Source organism: Oncorhynchus nerka, linkage group LG6 (assembly GCF_034236695.1).
Source record: "Oncorhynchus nerka isolate Pitt River linkage group LG6, Oner_Uvic_2.0, whole genome shotgun sequence".
In the NCBI taxonomy this organism is placed as follows: Eukaryota; Metazoa; Chordata; class Actinopteri; order Salmoniformes; family Salmonidae; genus Oncorhynchus; species Oncorhynchus nerka.
Genome location: NC_088401.1, coordinates 84,292,040 through 84,318,277, shown reverse-complemented (window position 1 = coordinate 84,318,277; position 26,238 = coordinate 84,292,040). Strand labels below are relative to the sequence as shown.

The following is a 26,238-nucleotide window of genomic DNA, read 5'->3' as shown; positions in this document are numbered from 1 at the left end:
CTGTAATCTGTAGTTCAGATGGTTTATTGGGGAACTATAACATGTAGTTCAGATGGTTTATTGGGGAACTATAACCTGTAGTTCAGATGGTTTATTGGGGAACTATAACCTGTAGTTCAGATGGTTTATTGGGGAACTATAATCTGTAGTTCAGTTGGTTTATTGGGGAACTGTAATCTGTAGTTCAGATGGTTTATTGGGGAACTGTAATCTGTAGTTCAGATGGTTTATTGGGGAACTGTAATCTGTAGTTCAGTTGGTAGTGATCAAGATGGTCATTTACATTGAAATAATATTTTTTTTAAATTGTATTTTCACTTCCCACAATAATTGTAATAACATACATTTGTATGTATGTACATTTACATTTTTAAAATGCTTGTCAGATAGCAGACGCTCTTATCCAGAGTGACTTACACTAGTGAGTTCATACATTTTTCCATATGGGTTCCCCGTGGTATCAAATCCACAACCCTGGCTTTGCAAGAGTCATGCTCGACCAACTGAGCCACACGGGACAACACAATGTTGGTAGAGTAGCTTCATCCTGTTTGAAATCCATTGCCATTCACACTCATTTAAAAGGAAAGACTGATCGACATGACCGTCAACTGTGTGTGGTTGATCACCTGCTGGGTGTCGACATGTATTGTCAGGAAATGTATTGAAAATGATGGCCGGTGTTCTGTGGTCAGAGGCAATAGGATGGCCATCCACTGAACACGGTCAACGGTTTTCCCCCACAAAGGTGCACTTAGCAATTTATTTTAGGTCCCCTCCCTCTAATATCTCACTGGCCTGTTCCTCTGCCTGTCCCAACAGCAAACCCTGGAGAACAACCTCACCAACCTGGTGAAGAGAAACAGTGAGCTGGAGAACCAGATGGCTAAACTCATCCAGATCTGTCAACAGGTTGAGGTGAGTCTAGGGCTGTTGTTGTGACCCTATTACAAACTACACCAGCAGTCATGACCTCAGTCTCAAATTCCAATGTGACTGCTGAGTCACGGTAATCTCCTTTCATGCACTATGGACATGCTTTGGTAGTACCCAACTCACTATCTAATGGTCTAGTACTCAGGGCTCTATTGTCGCTCCATCAGGTCCTAATGGTCTTGTACTCAGGACTATTGTCCCTCCATCAGGGCCTAATGGTCTGGTACTCAGGGCTCTATTGTCCTTTATCTACCCACTCTGACATTAATGCAAATGCCATCGAAAGTCACTTCAAATACTTATTATCAAGACAGTGTTATGCTTTTAAACTCAATCAGTCAATTAATCAAATGTATTTATAAAGCTCATCTTACATCAGCTGATATCTCAAAGTGCTGTACAGAAACCCAGTCTAAAACCCCAAACAGCAAGCAATGCAGGTGTAGAAGCACGGTGGCTAGGAAAAACTCACTAGAAAGGCCGGAACCTCAGAAGAAACTTAGAGAGGAACCAGGCTATGAGGGGTGGCCAGTCCTCTTCTGGCTGTGCCGGGTGGAGATTATAACAGAACATGGCCAAGATGTTCAAACTAAAGGTCGGCCGATTATGATTTTTCGATACCGATGCCGATTATTGGAGGACCCCCCCCCCCAAAAAAAAAGCCGATACCGATTAATCGGACAATTCTTTAAAATATGTATTTGTAATAATGACAATTACAACAATACTGAATGAACACTTATTTTAACTTATTATAATACATCAATAAAAATCCATTTAGTCTCAAATAAATAATGAAACATGTTCAATTTGGTTTAAATAATGCAAAAACAAAGTGTTGGAGAAGAAAGTAAAAGTGCAATATGTGCCATGTAAAAAAGCTAAGGTTTGAGTTCCTTGCTCAGAACATGAGAACATATGAAAGTTGGTGGTTCCTTTTAATCTGAGACTTCAATATTCCAAGGTAAGAGGTTTTAGGTTGTAGTTAATATAGTATTTATAGGACTATTTCTCTCTATACCATTTGTATTTCATATACCTTTGACTATTGGATGGTCTTATAGGCACTATAGTATTGCCAGTGTAACAATATAGCTTCCGTCCCTCTCCTCGCCCCTACCTGAGCCTAGTTAAATAAATAAATAAATATAGTTCGCTACTTTTGAAAAAGGCCTAAAGTAGTGTACTATATAAGGAATAGGATGCCATTTGGGGCAGATCCCCATAGCATCACCCCCTGCCATCCCGACAGAACCCTGGTTTAATTCTCTCCATCCCTCAGCCCTGTGTAACAGTAATGGCCGACAGATGGAACCCTGGTTTAATGCTCTCCATCCCTCAGCCCTGTGTGACAGTAATGGCCGACACATGGAACCCTGGTATAATTCTCTCCATCCCTCAGCCCTGTGTGACAGTAATGGCCGACAGATGGAACGCTAGTTTAATTCTCTCCATCCCTCAGCCCTGTGTGACAGTAATGGCCGACAGGTGGAACCCTGGTTTAATTCTCTCCATCCCTCAGCCCTGTGTGACAGTAATGGCCGACAGATGGAACGCTAGTTTAATTCTCTCCATCCCTCAGCCCTGTGTGACAGTAATGGCCGACAGATGGAACGCTAGTTTAATGCTCTCCATCCCTCAGCCCTGTGTGACAGTAATGGCCGACAGATGGAACGCTAGTTTAATTCGCTCCATCCCTCAGCCCTGTGTGACAGTAATGGCCGACAGATGGAACGCTGGTTTAATGCTCTCCATCCCTCAGCCCTGTGTGACAGTAATGGCCGACAGATGGAACGCTAGTTTAATTCGCTCCATCCCTCAGCCCTGTGTGACAGTAATGGCCGACAGATGGAACGCTGGTTTAATGCTCTCCATCCCTCAGCCCTGTGTGACAGTAATGGCCGACAGATGGAACGCTGGTATAATTCTCTCCATCCCTCAGCCCTGTGTGACAGTAATGGCCGACAGATGGAACGCTAGTTTACCCCTCGCTCCATCCTCAGCCCTCAGCCCTGTGTGACAGGACAGTAATGGCCGACAGATGGAACGCTGGTTTAATGCTCTCCATCCCTCAGCCCTGTGTGACAGTAATGGCCGACAGATGGAACGCTGGTTTAATGCTCTCCATCCCTCAGCCCTGTGTGACAGTAATGGCCGACAGATGGAACGCTGGTTTAATGCTCTCCATCCCTCAGCCCTGTGTGACAGTAATGGCCGACAGATGGAACGCTGGTATAATTCTCTCCATCCCTCTCAACACTATTCATCCTTTATTAAACAGTAAACTCTATGTGAGTCCCAATGGCACCCTATTCCCTATTTAGTACGCTGACCAGGGTCCATAGTGCACTGAATAGTGAATAGGGTCCCATTTGGGACGCATTCTCAATTTCCCGTTAGTCTGGGCCCGGAGAACCACAGTGTAACTAACTATTCATTCAGACCATCAGATGAAGTGATCTCTGTGTTATTCATCAACTCCTGAGGAGAGGAAAGTGTTCCAATAAGTGTTTGTCTTCCTCCTCTCTTCCCTTTTCCTCTCTGTCTCCTAACTGGTGTTGTCCTCCCTCTGTCTCCTAACTGGTGTTGTCCTCCTCTCTTCCCTTTTCCTCTCTGTCTCCTAACTGTTGTTGTCCTCCTCTCTTCCCTTTTCCTCTCTGTCTCCTAACTGGTGTTGTCCTCCTCTCTTCCCTTTTCCTCTCTGTCTCCTAACTGGTGTTGTCCTCCTCTCTGTCTCCTAACTGGTGTTGTCCTCCTCTCTGTCTCCTAACTGGTGTTGTCCTCCTCTCTTCCCTTTTCCTCTCTGTCTCCTAACTGGTGTTGTCCTCCTCTGTCTCCTAATCCCTCAGTCTCCTAACTGGTGTTGTCCTCCCTCTGTCTCCTAACTGGTGTTGTCCTCCTCTCTGTCTCCTAACAGGTGTTGTCCTCCCCTCTGTCTCCTAACTGGTGTTGTCCTCCTCTCTGTCTCCTAACTGGTGTTGTCTCCTCTCTGTCTCCTAACTGGTGTTGTCCTCCTCTCTGTCTCCTAACTGGTGTTGTCCTCCTCTGTCTCCTAACTGGTGTTGTCCTCCTCTCTGTCTCCTAACTGGTGTTGTCCTCCTCTCTGTCTCCTAACTGGTGTTGTCCTCTTTTCTCTGTCTCCTAACTGGTGTCTTCCTCCATCTGTCTCCTAACTGGTGTTGTCCTCCTCTCTGTCTCCTAACTGGTGTTGTCCTCCTCTCTGTCTCCTAACTGGTGTTGTCCTCCTCTCTGTCTCCTAACTGGTGTTATCCTCCTCTCTGTCTCCTCTCTGTCTCCTAACTGGTGTTGTCCTCCTCTCTGTCTCCTCTCTGTCTCCTAACTGGTGTTATCCTCCTCTCTGTCTCCTCTCTGTCTCCTAACTGGTGTTGTCCTCCTCTCTGTCTCTCTCTGTCTCCTAACTGGTGTTGTCCTCCCTCTGTGTTGTCCTCCTCTCTGTCTCCTAACTGGTGTTGTCCTCCTCTCTCTGTCTCCTAACTGTTGTTGTCCTCCTCTCTGTCTCCTAACTGGTGTTATCCTCCTCTCTGTCTCCTAACTGGTGTTGTCCTCCTCTCTTCCCTTTTCCTCTCTGTCTCCTAACTGGTGTTGTCCTCCTCTCTGTCTCCTAACTGGTGTTGTCCTCCTCTCTGTCTCCTAACTGGTGTTGTCCTCCCCTCTGTCTCCTAACTGGTGTTGTCCTCCTAATCTGTCTCCTAACTGGTGTTGTCCTCCTCTCTGTCTCCTAACTGGTGTTGTCCTCCTCTCTGTCTCCTAACTGGTGTTGTCCTCCTCTGTCTCCTAACTGGTGTTGTCCTCTCCTCTGTCTCCTAACTGGTGTTGCCTCTGTCTCCTAACTGGTGTTGTCCTCTCTCTGTCTCCTAACTGGTGTTGTCCTCCCTCTGTCTCCTAACTGGTGTTGTCCTCCTCTCTGTCTCCTAACTGGTGTTGTCCTCCCCTCTGTCTCCTAACTGGTGTTGTCCTCCTCTCTGTCTCCTAACTGGTGTTGTCCTCCTCTCTGTCTCCTAACTGGTGTTGTCCTCCTCTCTGTCTCCTAACTGGTGTTGTCCTCCTCTCTGTCTCCTAACTGGTGTTGTCCTCTCCTCCTCTGTCTCCTAACTGGTGTTGTCCTCCTCTGTCTCCCTAACTGGTGTTGTCCTCCTCTCTGTCTCCTAACTGGTGTCTTCCTCCTCTCTGTCTCCTAATGTCTAACTGTTGTTGTCTCCTCTCTGTCTCCTAACTGGTGTTGTCCTCCTCCTGTCTCCTAACTGGTGTTGTCCTCCCTCTGTCTCCTAACTGGTGATCCTCTCTGTCTCCTCCTCTGTCTCCTAACTGGTGTTGTCCTCTGTCTCTCTCTGTGGTGTTGTCCTCTCTGTCTCCTAACTGGTGTTATCCTCCTCTCTGTCTCCTAACTCTGTCTCCTAACTGGTGTTGTCCTCCTCTCTGTCTCCTCTCTGTCTCCTAACTGGTGTTGTCCTCCTCTCTGTCTCCTAACTGTTGTTGTCCTCCTCTCTGTCTCCTAACTGGTGTTGTCCTCCTCTCTGTCTCCTAACTGTTGTTGTCCTCCTCTCTGTCTCCTAACTGGTGTTATCCTCCTCTCTGTCTCCTAACTGGTGTTGTCCTCCCCTCTGTCTCCTAACTGGTGTTGTCCTCCTCTCTTCCCTTTTCCTCTCTGTCTCCTAACTGGTGTTGTCCTCCTCTCTGTCTCCTAACTGGTGTTGTCCTCCTCTCTGTCTCCTCTCTGTCTCCTAACTGGTGTTGTCCTCCTCTCCTCTTCCCTTTCCTCTCTGTCTCCTAACTGGTGTTGTCCTCCCTCTGTCTCCTAACTGGTGTTGTCCTCCTCTCAGCCCTGTGTTTTCCTCTCTGTCTCCTAACTGGTGTTGTCCTCCTCTCTGTCTCCTAACTGGTGTTATCCTCCTCTCTGTCTCCTAATGTCCTCTCTCTTCCTAACTTTTCCTCTCTGTCTCCTAACTGGTGTTGTCCTCCTCTGTCTCCTAACTGGTGTTGTCCTCCCTCTGTCTCCTAACTGGTGTTGTCCTCCTCTCTGTCTCCTAACTGGTGTTGCCCTCCTCTCTGTCTCCTAACTGGTGTTGTCCTCCTCTCTGTCTCCTAACTGGTGTTGTCCTCCCTCTGTCTTCATCTCTGTCTCCTAACTGGTGTTGTCCTCCTCAGTCTCCTAACTGGTGTTGTCCTCCTCTCTGTCTCCTAACTGGTGTTGTCCTCTGTCTCTAACTGGTGTTGTCCTCCTCTCTGTCTCCTAACTGTGTCTGTCTAACTCCTCTCTGTTCCCTGGTTTGTCCTCTCTGTCTCCTAACTGGTGTTGTCTGTCTCCTAACTGGTGTTGTCCTCCTCTCTGTCTCCTAACTGGTGTTGTCCTCCTCTCTGTCTCCTAACTGGTGTTGTCCTCTCTGTCTCCTAACTGGTGTTGTCCTCCTCTCTTCCCTTTTCCTCTCTGTCTCCTAACTGGTGTTGTCCTCCTCTCTGTCTCCTAACTGGTGTTGTCCTCCTCTCTGTCTCCTAACTGGTGTTGTCCTCCTCTCTGTCTCCCTAACTTTCCTCCCTCTGTCTCCTAACTGGTGTTGTCCTCCCTCTGTCTCCTAACTGGTGTTTCCCTTCTCTCTGTCTCCTTAACTGGTTCCTCTCTCTGTCTCCTAACTGGTGTTGTCCTCCTCTCTGTCTCCTAACTGGTGTTGTCCTCCTCTCTTCCTCCCTCTCTGTCTCCTAACTGGTGTTGTCCTCCTCCTCTCTGTCTCCTAACTGGTGTTGTCTCTCTGTCTCCTAACTGGTGTTCGTCCTCCTCTCTGTCTCTAACTGGTGTTGTCCTCCTCTCTTCCCTCCTCTCTGTCTCCTAACTGGTGTTGTCCTCCTTCTCTGTCTCCTAACTGGTGTTGTCCTCCTCTCTGTCTCCTAACTGTGTTGTCCTCCTCTCTGTCTCCTAACTCCTCCTCTCTGTCTCCTAACTGGTGTTGTCCTCCCTCTGTGGCAACTGGTGTTGTCCTCCCCTCTGTCTCCTAACTGGTGTTGTCCTCCTCTCTTCCCTTTTCCTCTCTGTCTCCTAACTGGTGTTGTCCTCTCTGTCTCCTAACTGGGTTGTTTCCCTTTTCCTCTCTGTCTCCTAACTGGTGTTGTCCTCCTCTGTCTCCTAACTGGTGTTGTCCTCCTCTCTTCCTTTTCCCTCTGTCTCCTAACTGGTGTTGTCCTCTCTCTTCCTTTTTCCTCTCTGTCTCCTAACTGGTGTTGTCCTCCTCTCTGTCTCTTGTCCTCCCTCTGTCTCTCTGTCTCCTAACTGGTGTTGTCCTCCTCTCTGTCTCCTAACTGGTGTTGTCCTCCCTCTGTCTCCTAACTCTGTTGTCCTCTCTTCCCTTTTCCTCTCTGTCTCCTAACTGGTGTTGTCCTCCTCTCTGTCTCCTAACTGGTGTTGTCCTCCTCTCTGTCTCCTCTCTGTCTCCTAACTGGTGTTGTCCTCCTCTCTGTCTCCTAACTGGTGTTGTCCTCCCCTCTGTCTCCTAACTGGTGTTGTCCTCCTCTCTTCCCTTTTCCTCTCTGTCTCCTAACTGGTGTTGTCCTCCTCTCTGTCTCCTTGTCCTCTCTGTCTCCTAACTGGTGTGTCCTTCTCTTCTTCCTTCCTCTCTGTCTCCTAACTGGTGTTGTCCTCCTCTCTTCCTTTTCCTCTCTGTCTCCTAACTGGTGTTGTCCTTCTCTCTTTCCCTCCTCTCTGTCTCCTAACTGGTGTTGTCCTGTCCCTCTCTCTGTCTCCTAACTGGTGTTGTCCTCCTCTCTTCCCTGGTTTTCTCTCTGTCTCCTCTGGTGTTGTCCTCTCTCTTCCTTTTCTCTCTGTCTAACTGGTGTTGTCCTCCTCTCTTCCTTTTCCTCTCCTAACTGGTGTTGTCCTCCTCTCTGTCTCCTAACTGGTGTTGTCCTCCTCTGTCCTCTCTGTCTCTGTCTCCTAACTGGTGTTGTCCTCCTCTCTGTCTCCTAACTGGTGTTGTCCTCCTCTCTGTCTCCTAACTGGTGTTGTCCTCCTCTCTTCCCTTTTCCTCTCTGTCTCCTAACTGGTGTTGTCCTCCTCTCTTCCCTTTTCCTCTCTGTCTCCTAACTGGTGTTGTCCTCCCTCTCTGTCTCCTAACTGTGTTGTCTGTCTCTAACTCCTCCTCTCTGTCTCCTAACTGGTGTTGTCCTCCTCTCTGTCTCCTAACTGGTGTTGTCCTCCTCTCTGTCTCCTAACTGGTGTTGTCCTCCTCTCTGTCTCCTAACTGGTGTTGTCCTCCTCTCTGTCTCCTAACTGGTGTTGTCCTCCTCTCTGTCTCCTAACTGGTGTTGTCCTCCTCTCTTCCCTTTTCCTCTCTGTCTCCTAACTGGTGTTGTCCTCCTCTGTCTCCTAACTGGTGTTGTCCTCCTCTCTGTCTCCTAACTGGTGTTGTCCTCCTCTGTCTCCTAACTCTGTCTCCTAACTTGCTTCCTCCTCTCTGTCTCCTAACTGGTGTTGTCTGTCTCCTAACTCCTCTCTGTCTCCTAACTGGTGTTGTCCTCCTCTCTGTCTCCTAACTGTCCTCCTCTCTGTCTCCTAACTGGTGTTGTCCTCCCTCTGTCTCCTAACTCCTCTCTGTCTGTCCTAACTGGTGTTGTCCTCCTCTCTGTCTCCTAACTGGTGTTGTCCTCCTCTCTGTCTCCTAACTGGTGTTGTCCTCCTCTCTTCCCTTTTCCTCTCTGTCTCCTAACTGGTGTTGTCCTCCCCTCTGTCTCCTAACTGGTGTTGTCCTCCTCTCTTCCCTTTTCCTCTCTGTCTCCTCCTCTCTGTCTCCTAACTGGTGTTGTCCTCCTCTCTGTCTCCCTGGTGTTTCCTCCTCTCTGTCTCCTAACTGGTGTTGTCCTCCTCTCTGTCTCCTAACTGGTGTTGTCTCCTCCTCTCTGTCTCCTAACTGGTGTTGTCTCTCCTCTCTGTCTCCTAACTGGTGTGTCCTCCCTCTGTCTCCTAACTGGTGTTGTCCTCCTCTCTTCCCTTTTCCTCTCTGTCTCCTAACTCCTCTGTCTCCTAACTGGTGTTGTCCTCCTCTGTCCTAACTCCTCCTCTGTCTCCTAACTGGTGTTGTCCTCCTCTCTCCTTTTCCTCTCTGTCTCCTAACTGGTGTTGTCCTCCTCTCTGTCTCCTAACTTTTCCTCCTCTCTGTCTCCTAACTGGTGTTGTCCTCCTCTCTTCCCTTTTCCTCTCTGTCTCCTAACTGGTGTTGTCCTCCTCTCTGTCTCCTAACTGGTGTTGTCCTCCTCTCTGTCTCCTAACTGGTGTTGTCCTCCTCTCTGTCTCCTAACTGGTGTTGTCCTCCTCTCTGTCTCCTAACTGGTGTTGTCCTCCTCTCTGTCTCCTAACTGGTGTTGTCCTCCTCTCTGTCTCCTAACTGGTGTTGTCCTCCTCTCTGTCTCCTAACTGGTGTTGTCCTCCTCTCTGTCTCCTAACTGGTGTTGTCCTCCTCTCTGTCCTAACTGGTGTTTCCTCCTCTCTGTCTCCTAACTGGTGTTGTCCTCCTCTCTGTCTCCTAACTGTCCTCCCTCTGTGTTGTCCTCCTCTCTGTCTCCTAACTGGTGTTGTCCTCCTCTCTGTCTCCTAACTGGTGTTGTCCTCCTCTCTGTCTCCTAACTGGTGTTGTCCTCCTGTCTCTGTCTCCTAACTGGTGTTGTCCTCCTCTCTGTCTCTAACTGTTGTCCTCCCCTCTGTGTTGTCCTCCTCTCTGTCTCCTAACTGGTGTTGTCCTCCTCTCTGTCTCCTAACTGGTGTTGTCCTCCTCTCTGTCTCTAACTGGTGTTGTCCTCCCTCTCTGTCTCCTAACTGGTGTTTGTCCTCCTAACTGGTGTTGTCCTCTCTGTCTCCTAACTGGTGTTGTCCTCCTCTCTGTCTCCTAACTGGTGTTGTCCTCTCTCTGTCTCCTAACTGGTGTTGTGTCTCCTCTCTGTCTGGTGTTGTCCTCCTCTCTGTCTCCTAACTGGTGTTGTCTGTCTGGTGTTGTCCTCCTCTCTGTCTCCTAACTGTTGTCCTCCTCTCTGTCTCCTAACTTAACTGTCCTCCTCTCTGTCTCCTAACTGTCTCCTAACTGGTGTTGTCCTCCTCTCTGTCTCCTAACTGGTGTTGTCCTCCTCTCTGTCTCCTAACTGGTGTTGTCCTCCTCTCTGTCTCCTAACTGGTGTCGTCCTCCTCTGCCTGCATACGGAATCAGCTCCACAACAATCTGTTCCTCTTGTATTCATAATAAATGATGAAGCTATGCGACTGACTTGGCCATCAAGAGAACTTGCCCCGTGTTAAAACAAACTGTTAAAAGCTTATTTTTAAAAAAAAAAAAAAAATGGATTTACTTATGGATGCTTGTTGCTGGCTATTCTCTGTTGTGAGGTTTGTGTGAAAGGCTTTGGTTATTCTGAGGAGAAGCATAGTATACCTTATGTGGGGTAATGCTAACGTACTATGCTAATGGAGGTCAAACCTGCTATGTGCGTGTGTGTGTGTGTGTGTGTGTGTGTGCGTGCTCGTTTCTTCCCAGAAGCCTCCCTGCTAGGAGGAGATGGAAGAGTTCTTTGTCTCTGTTCTGTAACACTTCAGGGAGAAAGGAGGGAGAAACACAGCTCACTAATAATGCATCACAACAACAGAGGGCTGACTGGCTGCATGGGGCTCTATACAGTTCTGGTGTGACCTGAATTCTTCTGTTGTTGCTGCGTTGCATACAGTTATCTCTCTCTCTCCAAGATGATATGATCAAAACGAGGACTGTGATTCTGCCGGTGGGGTTCTATAGTGATGCCATAGCTGCCTTCAGCTATATCTCTCCTTTTAGAGTTTGACAGATACCATCATTGATAAACTGATAATTGTTTGTTTCTCTGTTGTTTCTTTGACAACAGTTTGAATATATGTTGGTTTTGCCTGTGTGTTCGGTTGTGTTGACAGTATAATCGGCTTGGTGTTGTGTACAGTAGTCAGAGTGTTGTAGCACTTAGTTGAAGCATATGCCAAAACCATCCATATTTTAACAGACCTCAATGCTCTTTTTGCTGGAGAGTGCAGGACAGGACAGGGAGGTCCCTTGTGACTTGTGGACGTGCGCTTAGACACTTACTTCTTTTTGAGCCCTGTTGAATCTGTCAGGCTGGAGGAGAGACCAGCACTAATCACTGCTGTGACAAACAACAGCCTCTCACCATGAATCCTGTTGAATCTGTCAGGCTGGAGGAGAGACCAGCACTAATCACTGCTGTGACAAACAACAGCCTCTCACCATGAATCCTATTTAATCTGTCAGGCTGGAGGAGAGACCAGCACTAATCACTGCTGTGACAAACAACAGCCTCTCACCATGAATCCTATTTAATCTGTCAGGCTGGAGGAGAGACCAGCACTAATCACTGCTGTGACAAACAACAGCCTCTCACCATGAATCCTATTTAATCTGTCAGGCTGGAGGAGAGACCAGCACTAATCACTGCTGTGACAAACAACAGCCTCTCACCATGAATCCTATTTAATCTGTCAGGCTGGAGGAGAGACCAGCACTAATCACTGCTGTGACAAACAACAGCCTCTCACCATGAATCCTATTTAATCTGTCAGGCTGGAGGAGAGACCAGCACTAATCACTGCTGTGACAAACAACAGCCTCTCACCATGAATCCTATTGAATCTGTCAGGCTGGAGGAGAGACCAGCACTAATCACTGCTGTGACAAACAACAGCCTCTCACCATGAATCCCGTTTAATCTGTCAGGCTGGAGGAGAGACCAGCACTAATCACTGCTGTGACAAACAACAGCCTCTCACCATGAATCCTATTTAATCTGTCAGGCTGGAGGAGAGACCAGCACTAATCACTGCTGTGACAAACAACAGCCTCTCACCATGAATCCTATTTAATCTGTCAGGCTGGAGGAGAGACCAGCACTAATCACTGCTGTGACAAACAACAGCCTCTCACCATGAATCCTATTTAATCTGTCAAGCTGGAGGAGAGACCAGCACTAATCACTGCTGTGACAAACAACAGCCTCTCACCATGAATCCTATTTAATCTGTCAGGCTGGAGGAGAGACCAGCACTAATCACTGCTGTGACAAACAACAGCCTCTCACCATGAATCCCGTTTAATCTGTCAGGCTGGAGGAGAGACCAGCACTAATCACTGTTGTGACAAACAACAGCCTCTCACCATGAATCCTATTTAATCTGTCAGGCTGGAGGAGAGACCAGCACTAATCACTGCTGTGACAAACAACAGCCTCTCACCATGAATCCTATTTAATCTGTCAGGCTGGAGGAGAGACCAGCACTAATCACTGCTGTGACAAACAACAGCCAGTTCTTCGCTCCTCTCTGCACCATTCTGTTCACTTTAAAGGCCCAACTAAACAAAACGGAAACTTATTTTCCTGCTATAAATCAATGGGTCATCATTCATTTAAATGATCAAGAACGGTTTAAATATCACAGAATGGGCCTTTAAAAGAACCCAGGCCCTCACTGTTATCTGGGGCTCCTTGCTGTTTTCTGCTCTCTTTCACCTTTTACACAGGTGAAGTCGGTAGTTTACATACACTTTAGCCAACTACATTTAAACTCAGTTTTTCACAATTCCTGACATTTAATCCTAGTAAAAATTCCTTGTTTTAGGTCAGTTAGGATCACCACTTTATTTTAAGAATTTGAAATGTCAGAATAATAGTAGAGAGAATTATTTAGTTCAGCTTTTATTTATTTCATCACATTCCCAGTGGGTCAGAAGTTTACATATACTCAATTAGTATTTGGTAGCATTGCCTTTAAATTGATTAACTTGCGTCAAACATTTTCAGGTAGCCTTCCACAAGCTCCCCACAATAAGTTGGATGAATTTTGGCCCATTCCTGACAGAGCTGGTGTAACTGAGTAAGGTTTGTAGGCCTCCTTGCTTGCACACGCTTTATCATTTCTGCCCACACATTTTCTATGGGATTGAGGTCAGGGCTTTGTGATGGCCACTCCAATACCTTGACTTCGTTGTCCTTAAGCCATTTTGCTTGGGGCCATTGTCCATTTGGAAGACCCATTTGCAACCAAGCTTTAACTTCCTGACTGATGTCTTGAGATGTTGCTTCAATATATCCACAGAATTTTCCATCCTCAGGATGCCATCTATTTTGTGAAGTGCACCAGTCCCTCCTGCAGCAAAGCACCGTGATGCTGCCACCCCCAACGTGATGCTGCCACCCCCGTGCTTCACGGTTGGGATGGTGTTCTTTGGCTTTCAAGCCTCCCCTCTATCCTCCAAACATAACGATGGTCATGATAGCCAAACAGTTCAATTTTTGTTTCATCAGACCAGAGGACATTTCTCCAAAAAGTATGATCTTTGTTCCCATGTGCAGTTGCAAACCATAGTCTGGCTTTTTTATGGCGGTTTTGGAGCAGTGGCTTCTTCCTTGCTGAGCTGCCTTTCAGGTTATGTCTCTGCAGGACTCATTTTTCTTTGAATATATATAATTTTGTACCTGTTTCCTCCAGCATCTTCACAAGGTCCTTTGCTGTTGTTCTGGGATTGATTTGCACTTTTCGCACCAAAGTACGTTAATCTCTAGGAGACAGAACACGTCTCCTTCCTGAGCGGTATGGCGGCTGCATGGTCCAATGGTGTTTATACTTGCGTACTATTGTTTGTACAGATGAACGTGGTACCTTCAGGCATTTGGAAGTTGCTCCCAAGGATGAGCCAGACTTTTGGAGGTCTGCAATTTTTTTATGAGGTCTTGGCTGATTTCTTTTGCTTTTCCCATGATGTCAAGCAAAGTGGCACTGAGTTTGAAGGTAGGCCTTGAAATACATCCACAGGTACACCTCCAATTGTCTCAAATGATGTCAATTAGCCTATCTGAAACTTCTAAAGCCATTTTCCAAGCTGTTTAAAGGCACAGTCAACTTAGTGTATGTAAGCTTCTGACCCACTGGAATTGTAATACAGTGAATTATAAGTGAAATAATCTGTCTGTAATCAATTTTTTGAAAAAATGACTTGTGTCATGCACAAAGTAGATGTACTAACTTGCCAAAACTATGTCTCCCTGTGTGTGAGTAGATATCAGTGTTTTCAGTGAGACGTGGTGCCACTGCTGTTGTGGTTTAATGAGGGAATTGAGATCATTAATAAAACATGATACTCCCCAGCTAGTAACTATGTGAGATCAGACCTAGCTAGTAGCTATGTGAGATCAGACCCAGCTATTAACTATATGAGATCAGACCCAGCTAGTAACTATGTGAGATCAGACCTAGCTAGTAGCTATGTGAGATCAGACCCAGCTATTAACTATATGAGATCAGACCCAGCTAGTAACTATATGAGATCAGACCCAGCTATTAACTATATGAGATCAGACCCAGCTATTAACTATATGAGATCAGACACAGCTATTAACTATATGAGATCAGACCCAGCTATTAACTATATGAGATCAGACCAAGCTATTAACTATATGAGATCAGACCCAGGTAGTAACTATATGAGATCAGACCCAGCTATTAACTATATGAGATCAGACCAAGCTATTAACTATATGAGATCAGACCCAGGTAGTAACTATATGAGATCAGACCCAGGTAGTAACTATATGAGATCAGACCCAGCTAGTAGCTATATGAGATCAGACCCAGCTAGTAACTATATGAGATATATGAGTATCTTTCATTCATTACCAGAATCGGTAGCTAGACATGTTCTTCCACCTCATTACTGTACAATAACTCTAGAATTGTCTTTTTAATGTCCACGCCATCTCTCTCCATCTCTTCCTTATAAGAACCCTGCCCAGTGCATTTCAGAAAATTGCTAGTGCATTTTAGCCAAGGGGGCCGGGCTCCCTCGGTTGCCATTATGTGTCAGAAGAGAGTAATACATCTTTCCAGTGAACGATAAAACATTAATCCAGCCTAGGATTTAGTGGTAGAGACCAAGCGGCCGGGCAGGTGGCTCAAGGAGCGGATGTTTCAGGTGTCAGAGTGAATCATGTCTGGGTTAGGGTTAGGAAAATTCCTCACCTAGAGGTCAGAGTGAATGATGTCAGGGTTAGGGTTAGGAAAGTCCTCACCTAGAGTTCAGAGTGAATCATATCAGGGTTAGGGGTAGGGAAGTCCTCACCTAGAGGTCAGAGTGAATGATGTCAGGGTTAGGGTTAGGAAAATTCCTCACCTAGAGGTCAGAGTTAACTTCTTGAGTGTAGGGGGCAGTATTTTGATTTTTTGGGATGATAAACATACCTATTTGAAACTGCCTATTTCTCAGGCCCAGAAACTAGAAAATGCATATATACTTGTCATATTAGGACAGAAAACACTCTAAAGTTTCCAAAACTGTCAAAATACTGTCTGTGAGTATAACAGAACTGATATTGCAGGCGAAAACCTTAGGAAAATCAAACCAGGAAGTGGCTTCTATTTTGAAAGCTCCATGTTCCATAGCCTGCCTTCGCTCCATTTAAAGGCATATCAAGCAGATTCCTTTTCCTATTGCTTCCTCAAGGTGTCAACAGTCTTTAGACATAGTTTCAGGCTTTTATTTTGAAAAAATTAGCGAGAAAGATAACATTGCGTCAGTGGATAGCTGGGTGTTCGCATGAGTTTTGCTTGGGCAACAGAGTGGGGCAGCCATTTTCTCTCCCTCTCCTATTGAAAAAGTGATTGTCCCGGTTTATATATTATCGATTATATATTTTAAAAACAACCTTAGGCTTGATTATAAAAAACGTTTGACCTTTTTCTGTGGACATTACGGATACTATTTGGATTTTTCATCTGCAATCTTGTGACCGCTCGAGGCTGTGGATTTCTGAACATAACGCGCCAAACAAATGGAGGTATTCTGGATATAAAAATAATCTTTATGGAACAAAAGGAACATTTATTGTGTAACTGGGAGTCTTGTGAATGAAGATCATCAAAGGTAAGCGATTAATTTTATTGCATTTCTGATTTCCGTGACCAAGCTACTTTGATGCTAGGTGTTCATAATGTTTTGTCTAGTGATCGATAAACTCACACAAAAGCTTACATTGCTTTCGCTGTAAAGCATATTTTCGAAATCTGACACAACATGTGGACTAACAACAAGCTAAGCTGTGTTTTGCTATATTGCACTTGTGATTTCATGAAACTGAAATATGTTTAGTAATTTTATTTGAATTTGGCTCTGCATTTCAGCGGGTGTTGATGAAAATGATCCCGCTAATGGGATAGGGTGCGTCAAGAAGTTAATCATGTTGGGGTTAGGGTTAGGGAAAGTCCTCACCTAGAGGTCAGAGGGAATCATGTCGGGGTTAGGGAAAGTCCTCACCTAGAGGTCAGAGGGAATCATGTTGGCGTTAGGGAAAGTCCTCACCTAGAGGTCAGAGGGAATCATGTCGGAGTTAGGGAAAGTCCTCCAGTAGAGGTCAGAGAGAATCATGTCGGGGTTAGGGAAAGTCCTCCAGTAGAGGTCAGAGGGAATCATGTCGGGGTTAGGGAAAGTCCTCCAGTAGAGGTCAGAGTGAATCATGTTGGGGTGAGGGAAAGTCCTCCAGTAGAGGTCAGAGGGAATCATGTCGGGGTTAGGGAAAGTCCTCCAGTAGAGGTCAGAGAGAATAATGTCGGGGTGAGGGAATGTCCTCCAGTAGAGGTCAGAGTGAATCATGTTGGGGTTAGGGAAAGTCCTCCAGTAGAGGTCAGAGTGAATCATGTCGGGGTTAGGGTTAGGGAAAGTCCTCCAGTAGAGGTCAGAGTGAATCATGTCGGGGTTAGGGAAAGTCCTCCAGTAGAGGTCAGAGAGAATCATGTCGGGGTGAGGGAAAGTCCTCCAGTAGAGGTCAGAGTGAATCATGTCGGGGTTAGGGTTAGGGAAAGTCCTCCAGTAGAGGTCAGAGTGAATCATGTCGGGGTTAGGGAAAGTCCTCCAGTAGAGGTCAGAGAGAATCATGTCGGGGTGAGGGAATGTCCTCCAGTAGAGGTCAGAGTGAATCATGTTGGGGTTAGGGAAAGTCCTCCAGTAGAGGTCAGAGTGAATCATGTTGGGGTTAGGGTTAGGGAAAGTCCTCCAGTAGAGGTCAGAGTGAATCATGTCGGGGTTAGGGAAAGTCCTCCAGTAGAGGTCAGAGAGAATCATGTCGGGGTGAGGGAAAGTCCTCCAGTAGAGGTCAGAGAGAATCATGTCGGGGTGAGGGAAAGTCCTCCAGTAGAGGTCAGAGGGAATCATGTCGGGGTTAGGGAAAGTCCTCCAGTAGTGGTCAGAGTGAATCATGTCGGGGTTAGGGAAAGTCCTCCAGTAGAGGTCAGAGGGAATCATGTCGGGGTTAGGGAAAGTCCTCCAGTAGTGGTCAGAGTGAATCATGTCGGGGTGAGGGAAAGTCCTCACCTAGAGGTCAGAGGGAATCATGTCGGGGTTAGGGAAAGTCCTCCAGTAGAGGTCAGAGTGAATCATATCGGGGTTAGGGAAAGTCCTCACCTAGAGGTCAGAGGGAATCATGTCGGAGTTAGGTAAAGTCCTCCAGTAGAGGTCAGAGGGAATCATGTCGGAGTTAGGGAAAGTCCTCCAGTAGAGGTCAGAGAAAATCATGTCGGGGTTAGGGAAAGTCCTCACCTAGAGGTCAGAGGGAATCCTGTTGGGGTTAGGGAAAGTCCTCCAGTAGAGGTCAGAGTGAATCATGTCGGGGTTAGTGAAAGTCCTCCAGTAGAGGTCAGAGTGAATCATGTCGGGGTTAGGGAAAGTCCTCCAGTAGAGGTCAGAGGGAATCATGTCGGGGTTAGGGAAAGTCCTCACCTAGAGGTCAGAGGGAATCATGTCGGCGTTAGGGAAAGTCCTCACCTAGAGGTCAGAGGGAATCATGTCGGGGTTAGGGTTAAGGAAAGTCCTCACCTAGAGGTCAGAGTGGAGATCTGGAGATCAGAAAGACAGGGAAGATTTCAGAAGGGAAATGATCCCTGAGCATTCGGGATAATATTAGTGAGGATACCTGGTTCAGTGTTTCAGTGGGATGAGATATAAACCTGGTTCAGTGTTTCAGTGGGGTGATATACCTGGTTCAGTGTTTCAGTGGGGTGATATACCTGGTTCAGTGTTTCAGTGGGATGATATATATACCTGGTTCAGTGTTTCAGTGGGATGATATATACACCTGGTTCAGTGTTTCAGTGGGATGATATATATACCTGGTTCAGTGTTTCAGTGGGATGATATATATACCTGGTTCAGTGTTTCAGTGGGGTGATATACCTGGTTCAGTGTTTCAGTGGGGTGATATACCTGGTTCAGTGTTTCAGTGGGATGATATAGTGGGATACCTGGTTCAGTGTTTCAGTGGGATGATATATACCTGGTTCAGTGTTTCAGTGGGATGATATATACACTTGGTTCAGTGTTTCAGTGGGATGATATATATATACCTGGTTCAGTGGGATGATATATATACCTGGTTCAGTGTTTCAGTGGGATGATATATATACCTGGTTCAGTGTTTCAGTGGGATGATATATATACTCCTGGTTCAGTGTTTCAGTGGGATGATATATACACCTGGTTCAGTGTTTCAGTGGGATGATATATATACCTGGTTCAGTGTTTCAGTGGGATGATATATACACCTGGTTCAGTGTTTCAGTGGGATGATATATATACCTGGTTCAGTGTTTCAGTGGGATGATATATACTCCTGGTTCAGTGTTTCAGTGGGGTGATAAATACTCCTGGTTCAGTGTTTCAGTGGGATGATATATATACCTGGTTCAGTGTTTCAGTGATGATATATACACCTGGTTCAGTGTTTCACCTGGTTCCAGTGTTTCAGTGGGATGATATATACTCCTGGTTCAGTGTTTCAGTGGGATGATATATATACCTGGTTCAGTGTTTCAGTGGGATGATATATATACCTGGTTCAGTGTTTCAGTGGGATGATATATACACCTGGTTCAGTGTTTCAGTGGGATGATATATACTCCTGGTTCAGTGTTTCAGTGGGATGATATATATACCTGGTTCAGTGTTTCAGTGGGATGATATATATACCTGGTTCAGTGTTTCAGTAGGATGATATATATACCTGTTTCAGTGGGATGATATATACCTGGTTCAGTGTTTCAGTGGGATGATATATATACTCCTGGTTCAGTGTTTCAGTGGGATGTAGGCAGTGGGATGATATAAACCTGGTTCAGTGTTTCAGTGGGATGATATATATACCTGGTTCAGTGTTTCAGTGGGATGATATATACTCCTGGTTCAGTGTTTCAGTGGGATGATATATATACCTGTTTCAGTGGGATGATATATACCTGGTTCAGTGTTTCAGTGGGATGATATATATACCTGTTTCAGTGGGATGATATATACCTGGTTCAGTGTTTCAGTGGGATGTAGGCAGTGGGATGATATAAACCTGGTTCAGTGTTTCAGTGGGATGATATATATATACCTGGTTCAGTGTTTCAGTGGGGTGATATATATACCTGGTTCAGTGTTTCAGTGGGATGAGATTTGGTGATTCAGGGAGGATAAGAAGATTCCTCTGCCTCGTGAATCTGCCAATGTTATGTTGCTGAGCATTAATCCACAGTGATGTCGGAGCATTTCATTTATCCTTGTTAATTACCAACCGTTAATAAGATGGCTCTTATGGACTTAATGGAGTTTGTGTGTATGTGTAGGCTCGTGTGTGTGTGTGTGTGTGTGTCTGTGTGTGTGTGTGTGTGTGTGTGTGTGTGCGTGTGTGTGTGTGTGTGTACTCTCGTGTCTGCGCTTGTGTGTGTGTGTGTACTCTCGTGTGTGCGCTTGTGTGTGTGTGTGTGTGTGTACTCTCGTGTGTGCTTGTGTGTGTGTGTGTGTGTGCTGCGCGTGTGTGTGTGTGTGTGTGTGTGTGTGCGCTTGTGTGTGTGTGTGTGTGTGTGTGTGCGCTTGTGTGTGTGTGTGTGTGTGTGTGTGTGTGCGCTTGTGTGTGTGTGTGTGTGCTTGTGTGTGTGTGTGTGCGCTTGTGTGTGTGTGTGTGTGTGTACTCTCGTGTGTGCGCTTGTGTGTGTGTGTGTGTGTGTGTGATTATCAACGTTTAAGTGGATCTAACTGCTGTAATGACCTTTGTGGAGTGATGATCAGTGTTCGGGGGAGTTAGCGGGTGAACAGTTTGATACAGAGTCACAACACTTCACAGAATATCACATTCTCATAATACATTAGAATATATTCTAATATTTATTTTGAATGTGCAATGATTCTATCAAAAATAAATCATGCTCAGATCTGAACATGTGTTACCCGAACCACAGATGACAAATTAACTAGATACGGTACCTGACATGACAGTGTTGTTGATCTGAATCTGTGTAAGTGATTGTTTGGCCTCTGTGTTAAAGTCTACCTCAGGCGAACACAGCCGTTGACGAGGATCTCAGCTACAGTGTTGTTGTTTGAACCCTGTGTAAGTGTTTGTTTGGCCTCTGCATATTAAAGTCTACCTCAGGCGAACACAGCCGTTGACGAGGATCTCAGCTACAGTGTTGTTGTTGTTGTTTGAACCCTGTGTAAGTGTTTGTTTGGCCTCTGCATATTAAAGTCTACCTCAGGCGAACACAGCCGTTGACGAGGATCTCAGCTACAGTGTTGTTGTTGTTGTTTGAACCCTGTGTAAGTGTTTGTTTGGCCTCTGCATATTAAAGTCTACCTCAGGCGAACACAGCCGTTGACGAGGATCTCAGCTACAGTGTTGTTGTTGTTGTTTGAACCCTGTGTAAGTGTTTGTTTGGCCTCTGCATATTAAAGTCTACCTCAGGCGAACACAGCCGTTGACGAGGATCTCAGCTACAGTGTTGTTGTTGTTGTTTGAACCCTGTGTAAGTGTTTGTTTGGCCTCTGCATATTAAAGTCTACCTCAGGCGAACACAGCCGTTGACGAGGATCTCAGCTACAGTGTTGTTGTTGTTGTTTGAACCCTGTGTAAGTGATTGTTTGGCCTCTGATTGTAGAGATCTCAGCTACAGTGTTGTTGTTGTTTGAAAAAGATTGTTTGCGTGTTAAAGTGTGCTGTGCTTCTGTCCCCAGGTGAACACAGCGAGTGCACGAGGCCAAGCTAGTGGAGGAGTGTGATGAGCTTGTAGAGATCATACGCCAGGAAACAGATCATCGCTGTCAAGATCAAGAGTCCTTCTACACACTAACCCTTAATACTATACTGGACCCCTACGGTCCAAGGTACAGTAGTCTTCTACACACTAACCCTTAATACTATACTGGACCCCTACGGTCCAAGGTACAGTAGTCTTCTACACACTAACCCTTAATACTATACTGGACCCCTATGGTCCAAGGTACAGTAGTCTTCTACACACTAACCCTTAATACTATACTGGACCCCTACGGTCCAAGGTACAGTAGTCTTCTACACACTAACCCTTAATACTATACTGGACCCCTATGGTTCAAGGGACTGTAGTCCATCTCAAACCATACCTCTGGCTGAGTCTCAAACCATACTCTTCCTCTGGCTGAGTCTCAAACCATACTCTTCCTCTGGCTGAGTCTCAAACCATACTCTTCCTCTGACTGAGTCTCAAACCATACTCTTCCTCTGGCTGAGTCTCAAACCATACTCTTCCTCTGACTGAGTCTCAAACCATACTCTTCCTCTGACTGAGTCTCAAACCATACTCTTCCTCTGACTGAGTCTCAAACCATACTCTTCCTCTGGCTGAGTCTCAAACCATACTCTTCCACTGGCTGAGTCTCAAACCATACTCTTCCTCTGGCTGAGTCTCAAACCATACTCTTCCTCTGCCTTCATCAGAAGTTACACCCTATTCCCTACAGAGGTCTTCAAAACGGACAATTTGTTTAGCATTTTCAAAGAGGTTTCGACAGAAGAAGTGAGTGGTGTCTTCAGTCTCTCCTACTACACACATTACACAGCTGGATCTGATGTGTGTGCCAGCCTGTCTGAGTCACGGAGACGTTGTAGGGGGCAGATAAAACACTGCATTCACAACGTGTCACTGCAACACAGTGAGCGAGGGATTAGAAAAGCAAAGACATAGAGGGGACTTGTCACATAGTAGCCTGTCACGACACTCCGTGAGTGACATCAGAAGAACGGAAGTATCGGATAGCGAGGTGTTGTCTGAGGTTTCCGAAGGATAACAACAACAACAACAACAAGCGTGGTCTGCGTATTTCTTGAGAACATAACTTTCCCCTTTGTCGACAGTTTTGAGTTTTTAGTGGTGAAAGATCTTGTGATCTATAGTTCAGTTCAAGGGTTCTCAAACTCTTTATAGCCCACAAACCCCCATTTTGATATCTGAACATTCTTACCACCCCGACCATGTCAATTTGTTGTTGTTGTTGTTGTAATTAACAGCCAATGTTTACTTTTATATGTGGGGCTGTGACAGTCAATTAAAAAACATTCTAACAGTATTTCTGATTGTCTTCTCAACTCACCATCACATACTGGTAATGTGGGGCTATGACAGCCAATTAAAAAACATTCTAACAGTATTTCCGATTGTCTTCTCAACTCACCATCACATACTGGTAATGTGGGGCTGTGACAGTCAATTAAAAAACATTCTAACAGTATTTCTGATTGTCTTCTCAACTCACCATCACATACTGGTAATGTGGGGCTGTGACAGTCAATTAAAAAACATTCTAACAGTATGTCTGATTGTCTTCTCAACTCACCATCACATACTGGTAATGTGGGGCTATGACAGTCAATTAAAAAACATTCTAACAGTAAGTGATTGTCTTCTCAACTCACACACATCACATACTGGTAATGTGGGGCTGTGACAGTCAATTAAAAAACATTCTAACAGTACTTCTGATTGTCTTCTCAACTCACCATCACATACTGGTAATGTGGGGCTGTGACAGCCAATTAAAAAACATTCTAACAGTACTTCTGATTGTCTTCTCAACTCACCATCACATACTGGTAATGTGGGGCTGTGACAGCCAATTAAAAACATTCTAACAGTATTTCTGATTGTCTTCAACTCACCATCACATACTGGTAATGTGGGGCTGTGACAGTTCAATTAAAAACATTCTAACAGTACTTTGATTGTCTTCTCAACTCACCATCACATACTGGTAATGTGGGGCTGTGACAGTCAATTAAAAAACATTCTAACAGTATGTCTGATTGTCTTCTCAACTCACCATCACATACTGGTAATGTGGGGCTATGACAGTCAATTAAAAAACATTCTAACAGTACTTCTGATTGTCTTCTCAACTCACCATCACATACTGGTAATGTGGGGCTGTGACAGCCAATTAAAAAACATTCTAACAGTATTTCTGATTGTCTTCTCAACTCACCATCACATACTGGTAATGTGGGGCTGTGACAGCCAATTAAAAAACATTCTAACAGTACTTCTGATTGTCTTCTCAACTCACCATCACATACTGGTAATGTGGGGCTGTGGCAGCCAATTGAAAATGAGTCTGACATAATGAGTACATTTACATGCACACTAATAATTCGATATTAAACTGATTATGGTCGAGTACGGCATTAGTCATGGCATTAGTCATGGCATTAGTCATGGCATTAGTCATGGCATTAGTCATGGCATTAGTCATGGCATTAGTCAATGGTCTGACGGCATTAGTCATGGCATTAGTCATGGCATTAGTCATGGCATTAGTCATGGCATTAGTCATACTCTGATTATGCTCGAGTACGGCATTAGTCATGGCATTAGTCATGGCATTAGTCATACTCTGATTATGGTCGAGTACGGCATTAGTCATGGCATTAGTCATGGCATTAGTCATGGCATTAGTCATACTCTGATTATGGTCGAGTACGGCATTAGTCATGGCATTAGTCATGGCATTAGTCATGTAAACACCTTTTACTCTGCTTATCTTAAATCGGTGTGAGGTCATAATCGAAAGTAAGCATACACCGTTTAAAACACCTGGATTGTCTGAGAAATCTGTTGAATTCTAAAGGAAACGGCTCAATGAGTAAACGGTTTCATTGGAGTTCCAGCCACCTATATGATCTGCTCATGTGTCCCGCAGCGTGTAGCTCAAGCCTCCCTCTTATGCGCGAGTGAAGTGAGTTCGGGAAAACTGAACGTGTGCTTATCTTCAGAATAGTTTTCACTTTTCACATTCAAACGTTATATGTCCAAACTTAGAATCAAAAAGTATTTTTTTTAAATAAATTATCGTGGCCACTGTGGTAGAATGTGTATTCTGCATTTATCAAAAGTCCTATCAGTAGCCTGATTTCAGATGTATAAACAGGATTATTCGGGACATTTTTCTTCTTGCAAAGCATGTAACGTTCTTAACAAACTATTACATTAACCTGACTATCCACAACCAATGTCTCTTATCTCTCTACCACTAATGAGATGGGTGTGGCTCGATGCATGTCGCGTCGGAGCTTCTCAAAGTCAGTGGGCGTGGTCGACAGGGCGCACCTCATATCTGTTGTCACATCCTACCTGGATCCATATATGGTTGTAGCCTTTCCTGTCGTCAATGAGCAAAAACACCCTCATTGGTGGAATGTTATTCATCATTTTATTAATAAAAACTATGTTTCTATGTCAAACAGTTTTGTTATATATTTTACCTTTATTTAACTAAGGCAAGTCAGAATATGGAGACATATTCCTAACTAGAGTGCAGAGTCCTGCCCTCCAACCCGTCCAAGATGGAGCCCCATCTGTGCAAAAGCCCACCATTCGATCCCATATGGAATCTGTTTATCATCAATATGGCCACGCATCACACTGAATATCCCATATGGAATCTGTTTTTCATCAATATGGCCACGCATCACACTAGACAGCCAATATGGAATCTGTTTTTCATCAATATGGCCACGCATCACACTGAATATCCAATATGGAATCTGTTTTTCATCAATATGGCCACGCATCACACTGAATATCCAATATGGAATCTGTTTTTCATCAATATGGCCACTCATCACACTGAATATCCAATATGGAATCTGTTTATCATCAATATGGCCACTCATCACACTGAATATCCAATATGGAATCTGTTTTTCATCAATATGGCCACTCATCACACTGAATATCCAATATGGAATCTGTTTTTCATCAATATGGCCACTCATCACACTGAATATCCAATATGGAATCTGTTTTTCATCAATATGGCCACGCATCACACTAGACAGCCAATATGGAATCTGTTTATCATCAATATGGCCACGCATCACACTGAATATCCAATATGGAATCTGTTTTTCATCAATATGGACACTCATCACACTGAATATCCAATATGGAATCTGTTTATCATCAATATGGCCACTCATCACACTGAATATCCAATATGGAATCTGTTTTTCATCAATATGGCCACTCATCACACTGAATATCCAATATGGAATCTGTTTTTCATCAATATGGCCACTCATCACACTGAATATCCAATATGGAATCTGTTTTTCATCAATATGGCCACGCATCACACTAGACAGCCAATATGGAATCTGTTTATCATCAATATGGCCACGCATCACACTGAATATCCAATATGGAATCTGTTTTTCATCAATATGGCCACGCATCACACTAGACAGCCAATATGGAATCTGTTTATCATCAATATGGCCACGCATCACACTGAATATCCAATATGGAATCTGTTTATCATCAATATGGCCACTCATCACACTGAATATCCAATATGGAATCTGTTTTTCATCAATATGGCCACTCATCACACTGAATATCCAATATGGAATCTGTTTATCATCAATATGGCCACTCATCACACTAGACAGCCAATATGGAATCTGTTTATCATCAATATGGCCACTCATCACACTGAATATCCAATATGGAATCTGTTTTTCATCAATATGGCCACGCATCACACTGAATATCCAATATGGAATCTGTTTATCATCAATATGGCCACGCATCACACTGAATATCCAATATGGAATCTGTTTATCATCAATATGGCCACGCATCACACTAGACAGCCAATATGGAATCTGTTTATCATCAATATGGCCACTCATCACACTGAATATCCCCTGTGCCGTTTCATGCTCTTGAATCGTGAGACAGAACAATATATCCTCGTGAGTAGAACCCCCAGACATGTATAGCAAACAGAAGTCAATGCTTGGGCATCTTGGCCCTCACAGCTAACGTCCATTTGGAGAACATGAGCTGGGGAGTTGAGTCATTCAGTCAGTTTCCTCTTGATTACTAGCAATAGAATCAATTCTTTGTTCAACAGTGTCATCTTAAAAAAAGGTATTGATGTGAGT

General features: G+C 44.9%; 1 protein-coding gene across 1 annotated transcript in view; it reads left to right on the top strand.

The window, feature by feature from the left end:
• LOC115121094 (probable E3 ubiquitin-protein ligase MID2) overlaps positions 1-26,238 on the top strand; it is a 187,213-nt gene that overhangs the window by 114,323 nt on the left and 46,652 nt on the right. Inside the window, 4 exon segments of the mRNA XM_065019097.1 lie at positions 823-922; positions 14,129-14,137; positions 21,008-21,059; positions 21,061-21,092. Of these exon segments, the coding sequence (XP_064875169.1) occupies positions 823-922; positions 14,129-14,137; positions 21,008-21,059; positions 21,061-21,092 (193 nt within the window).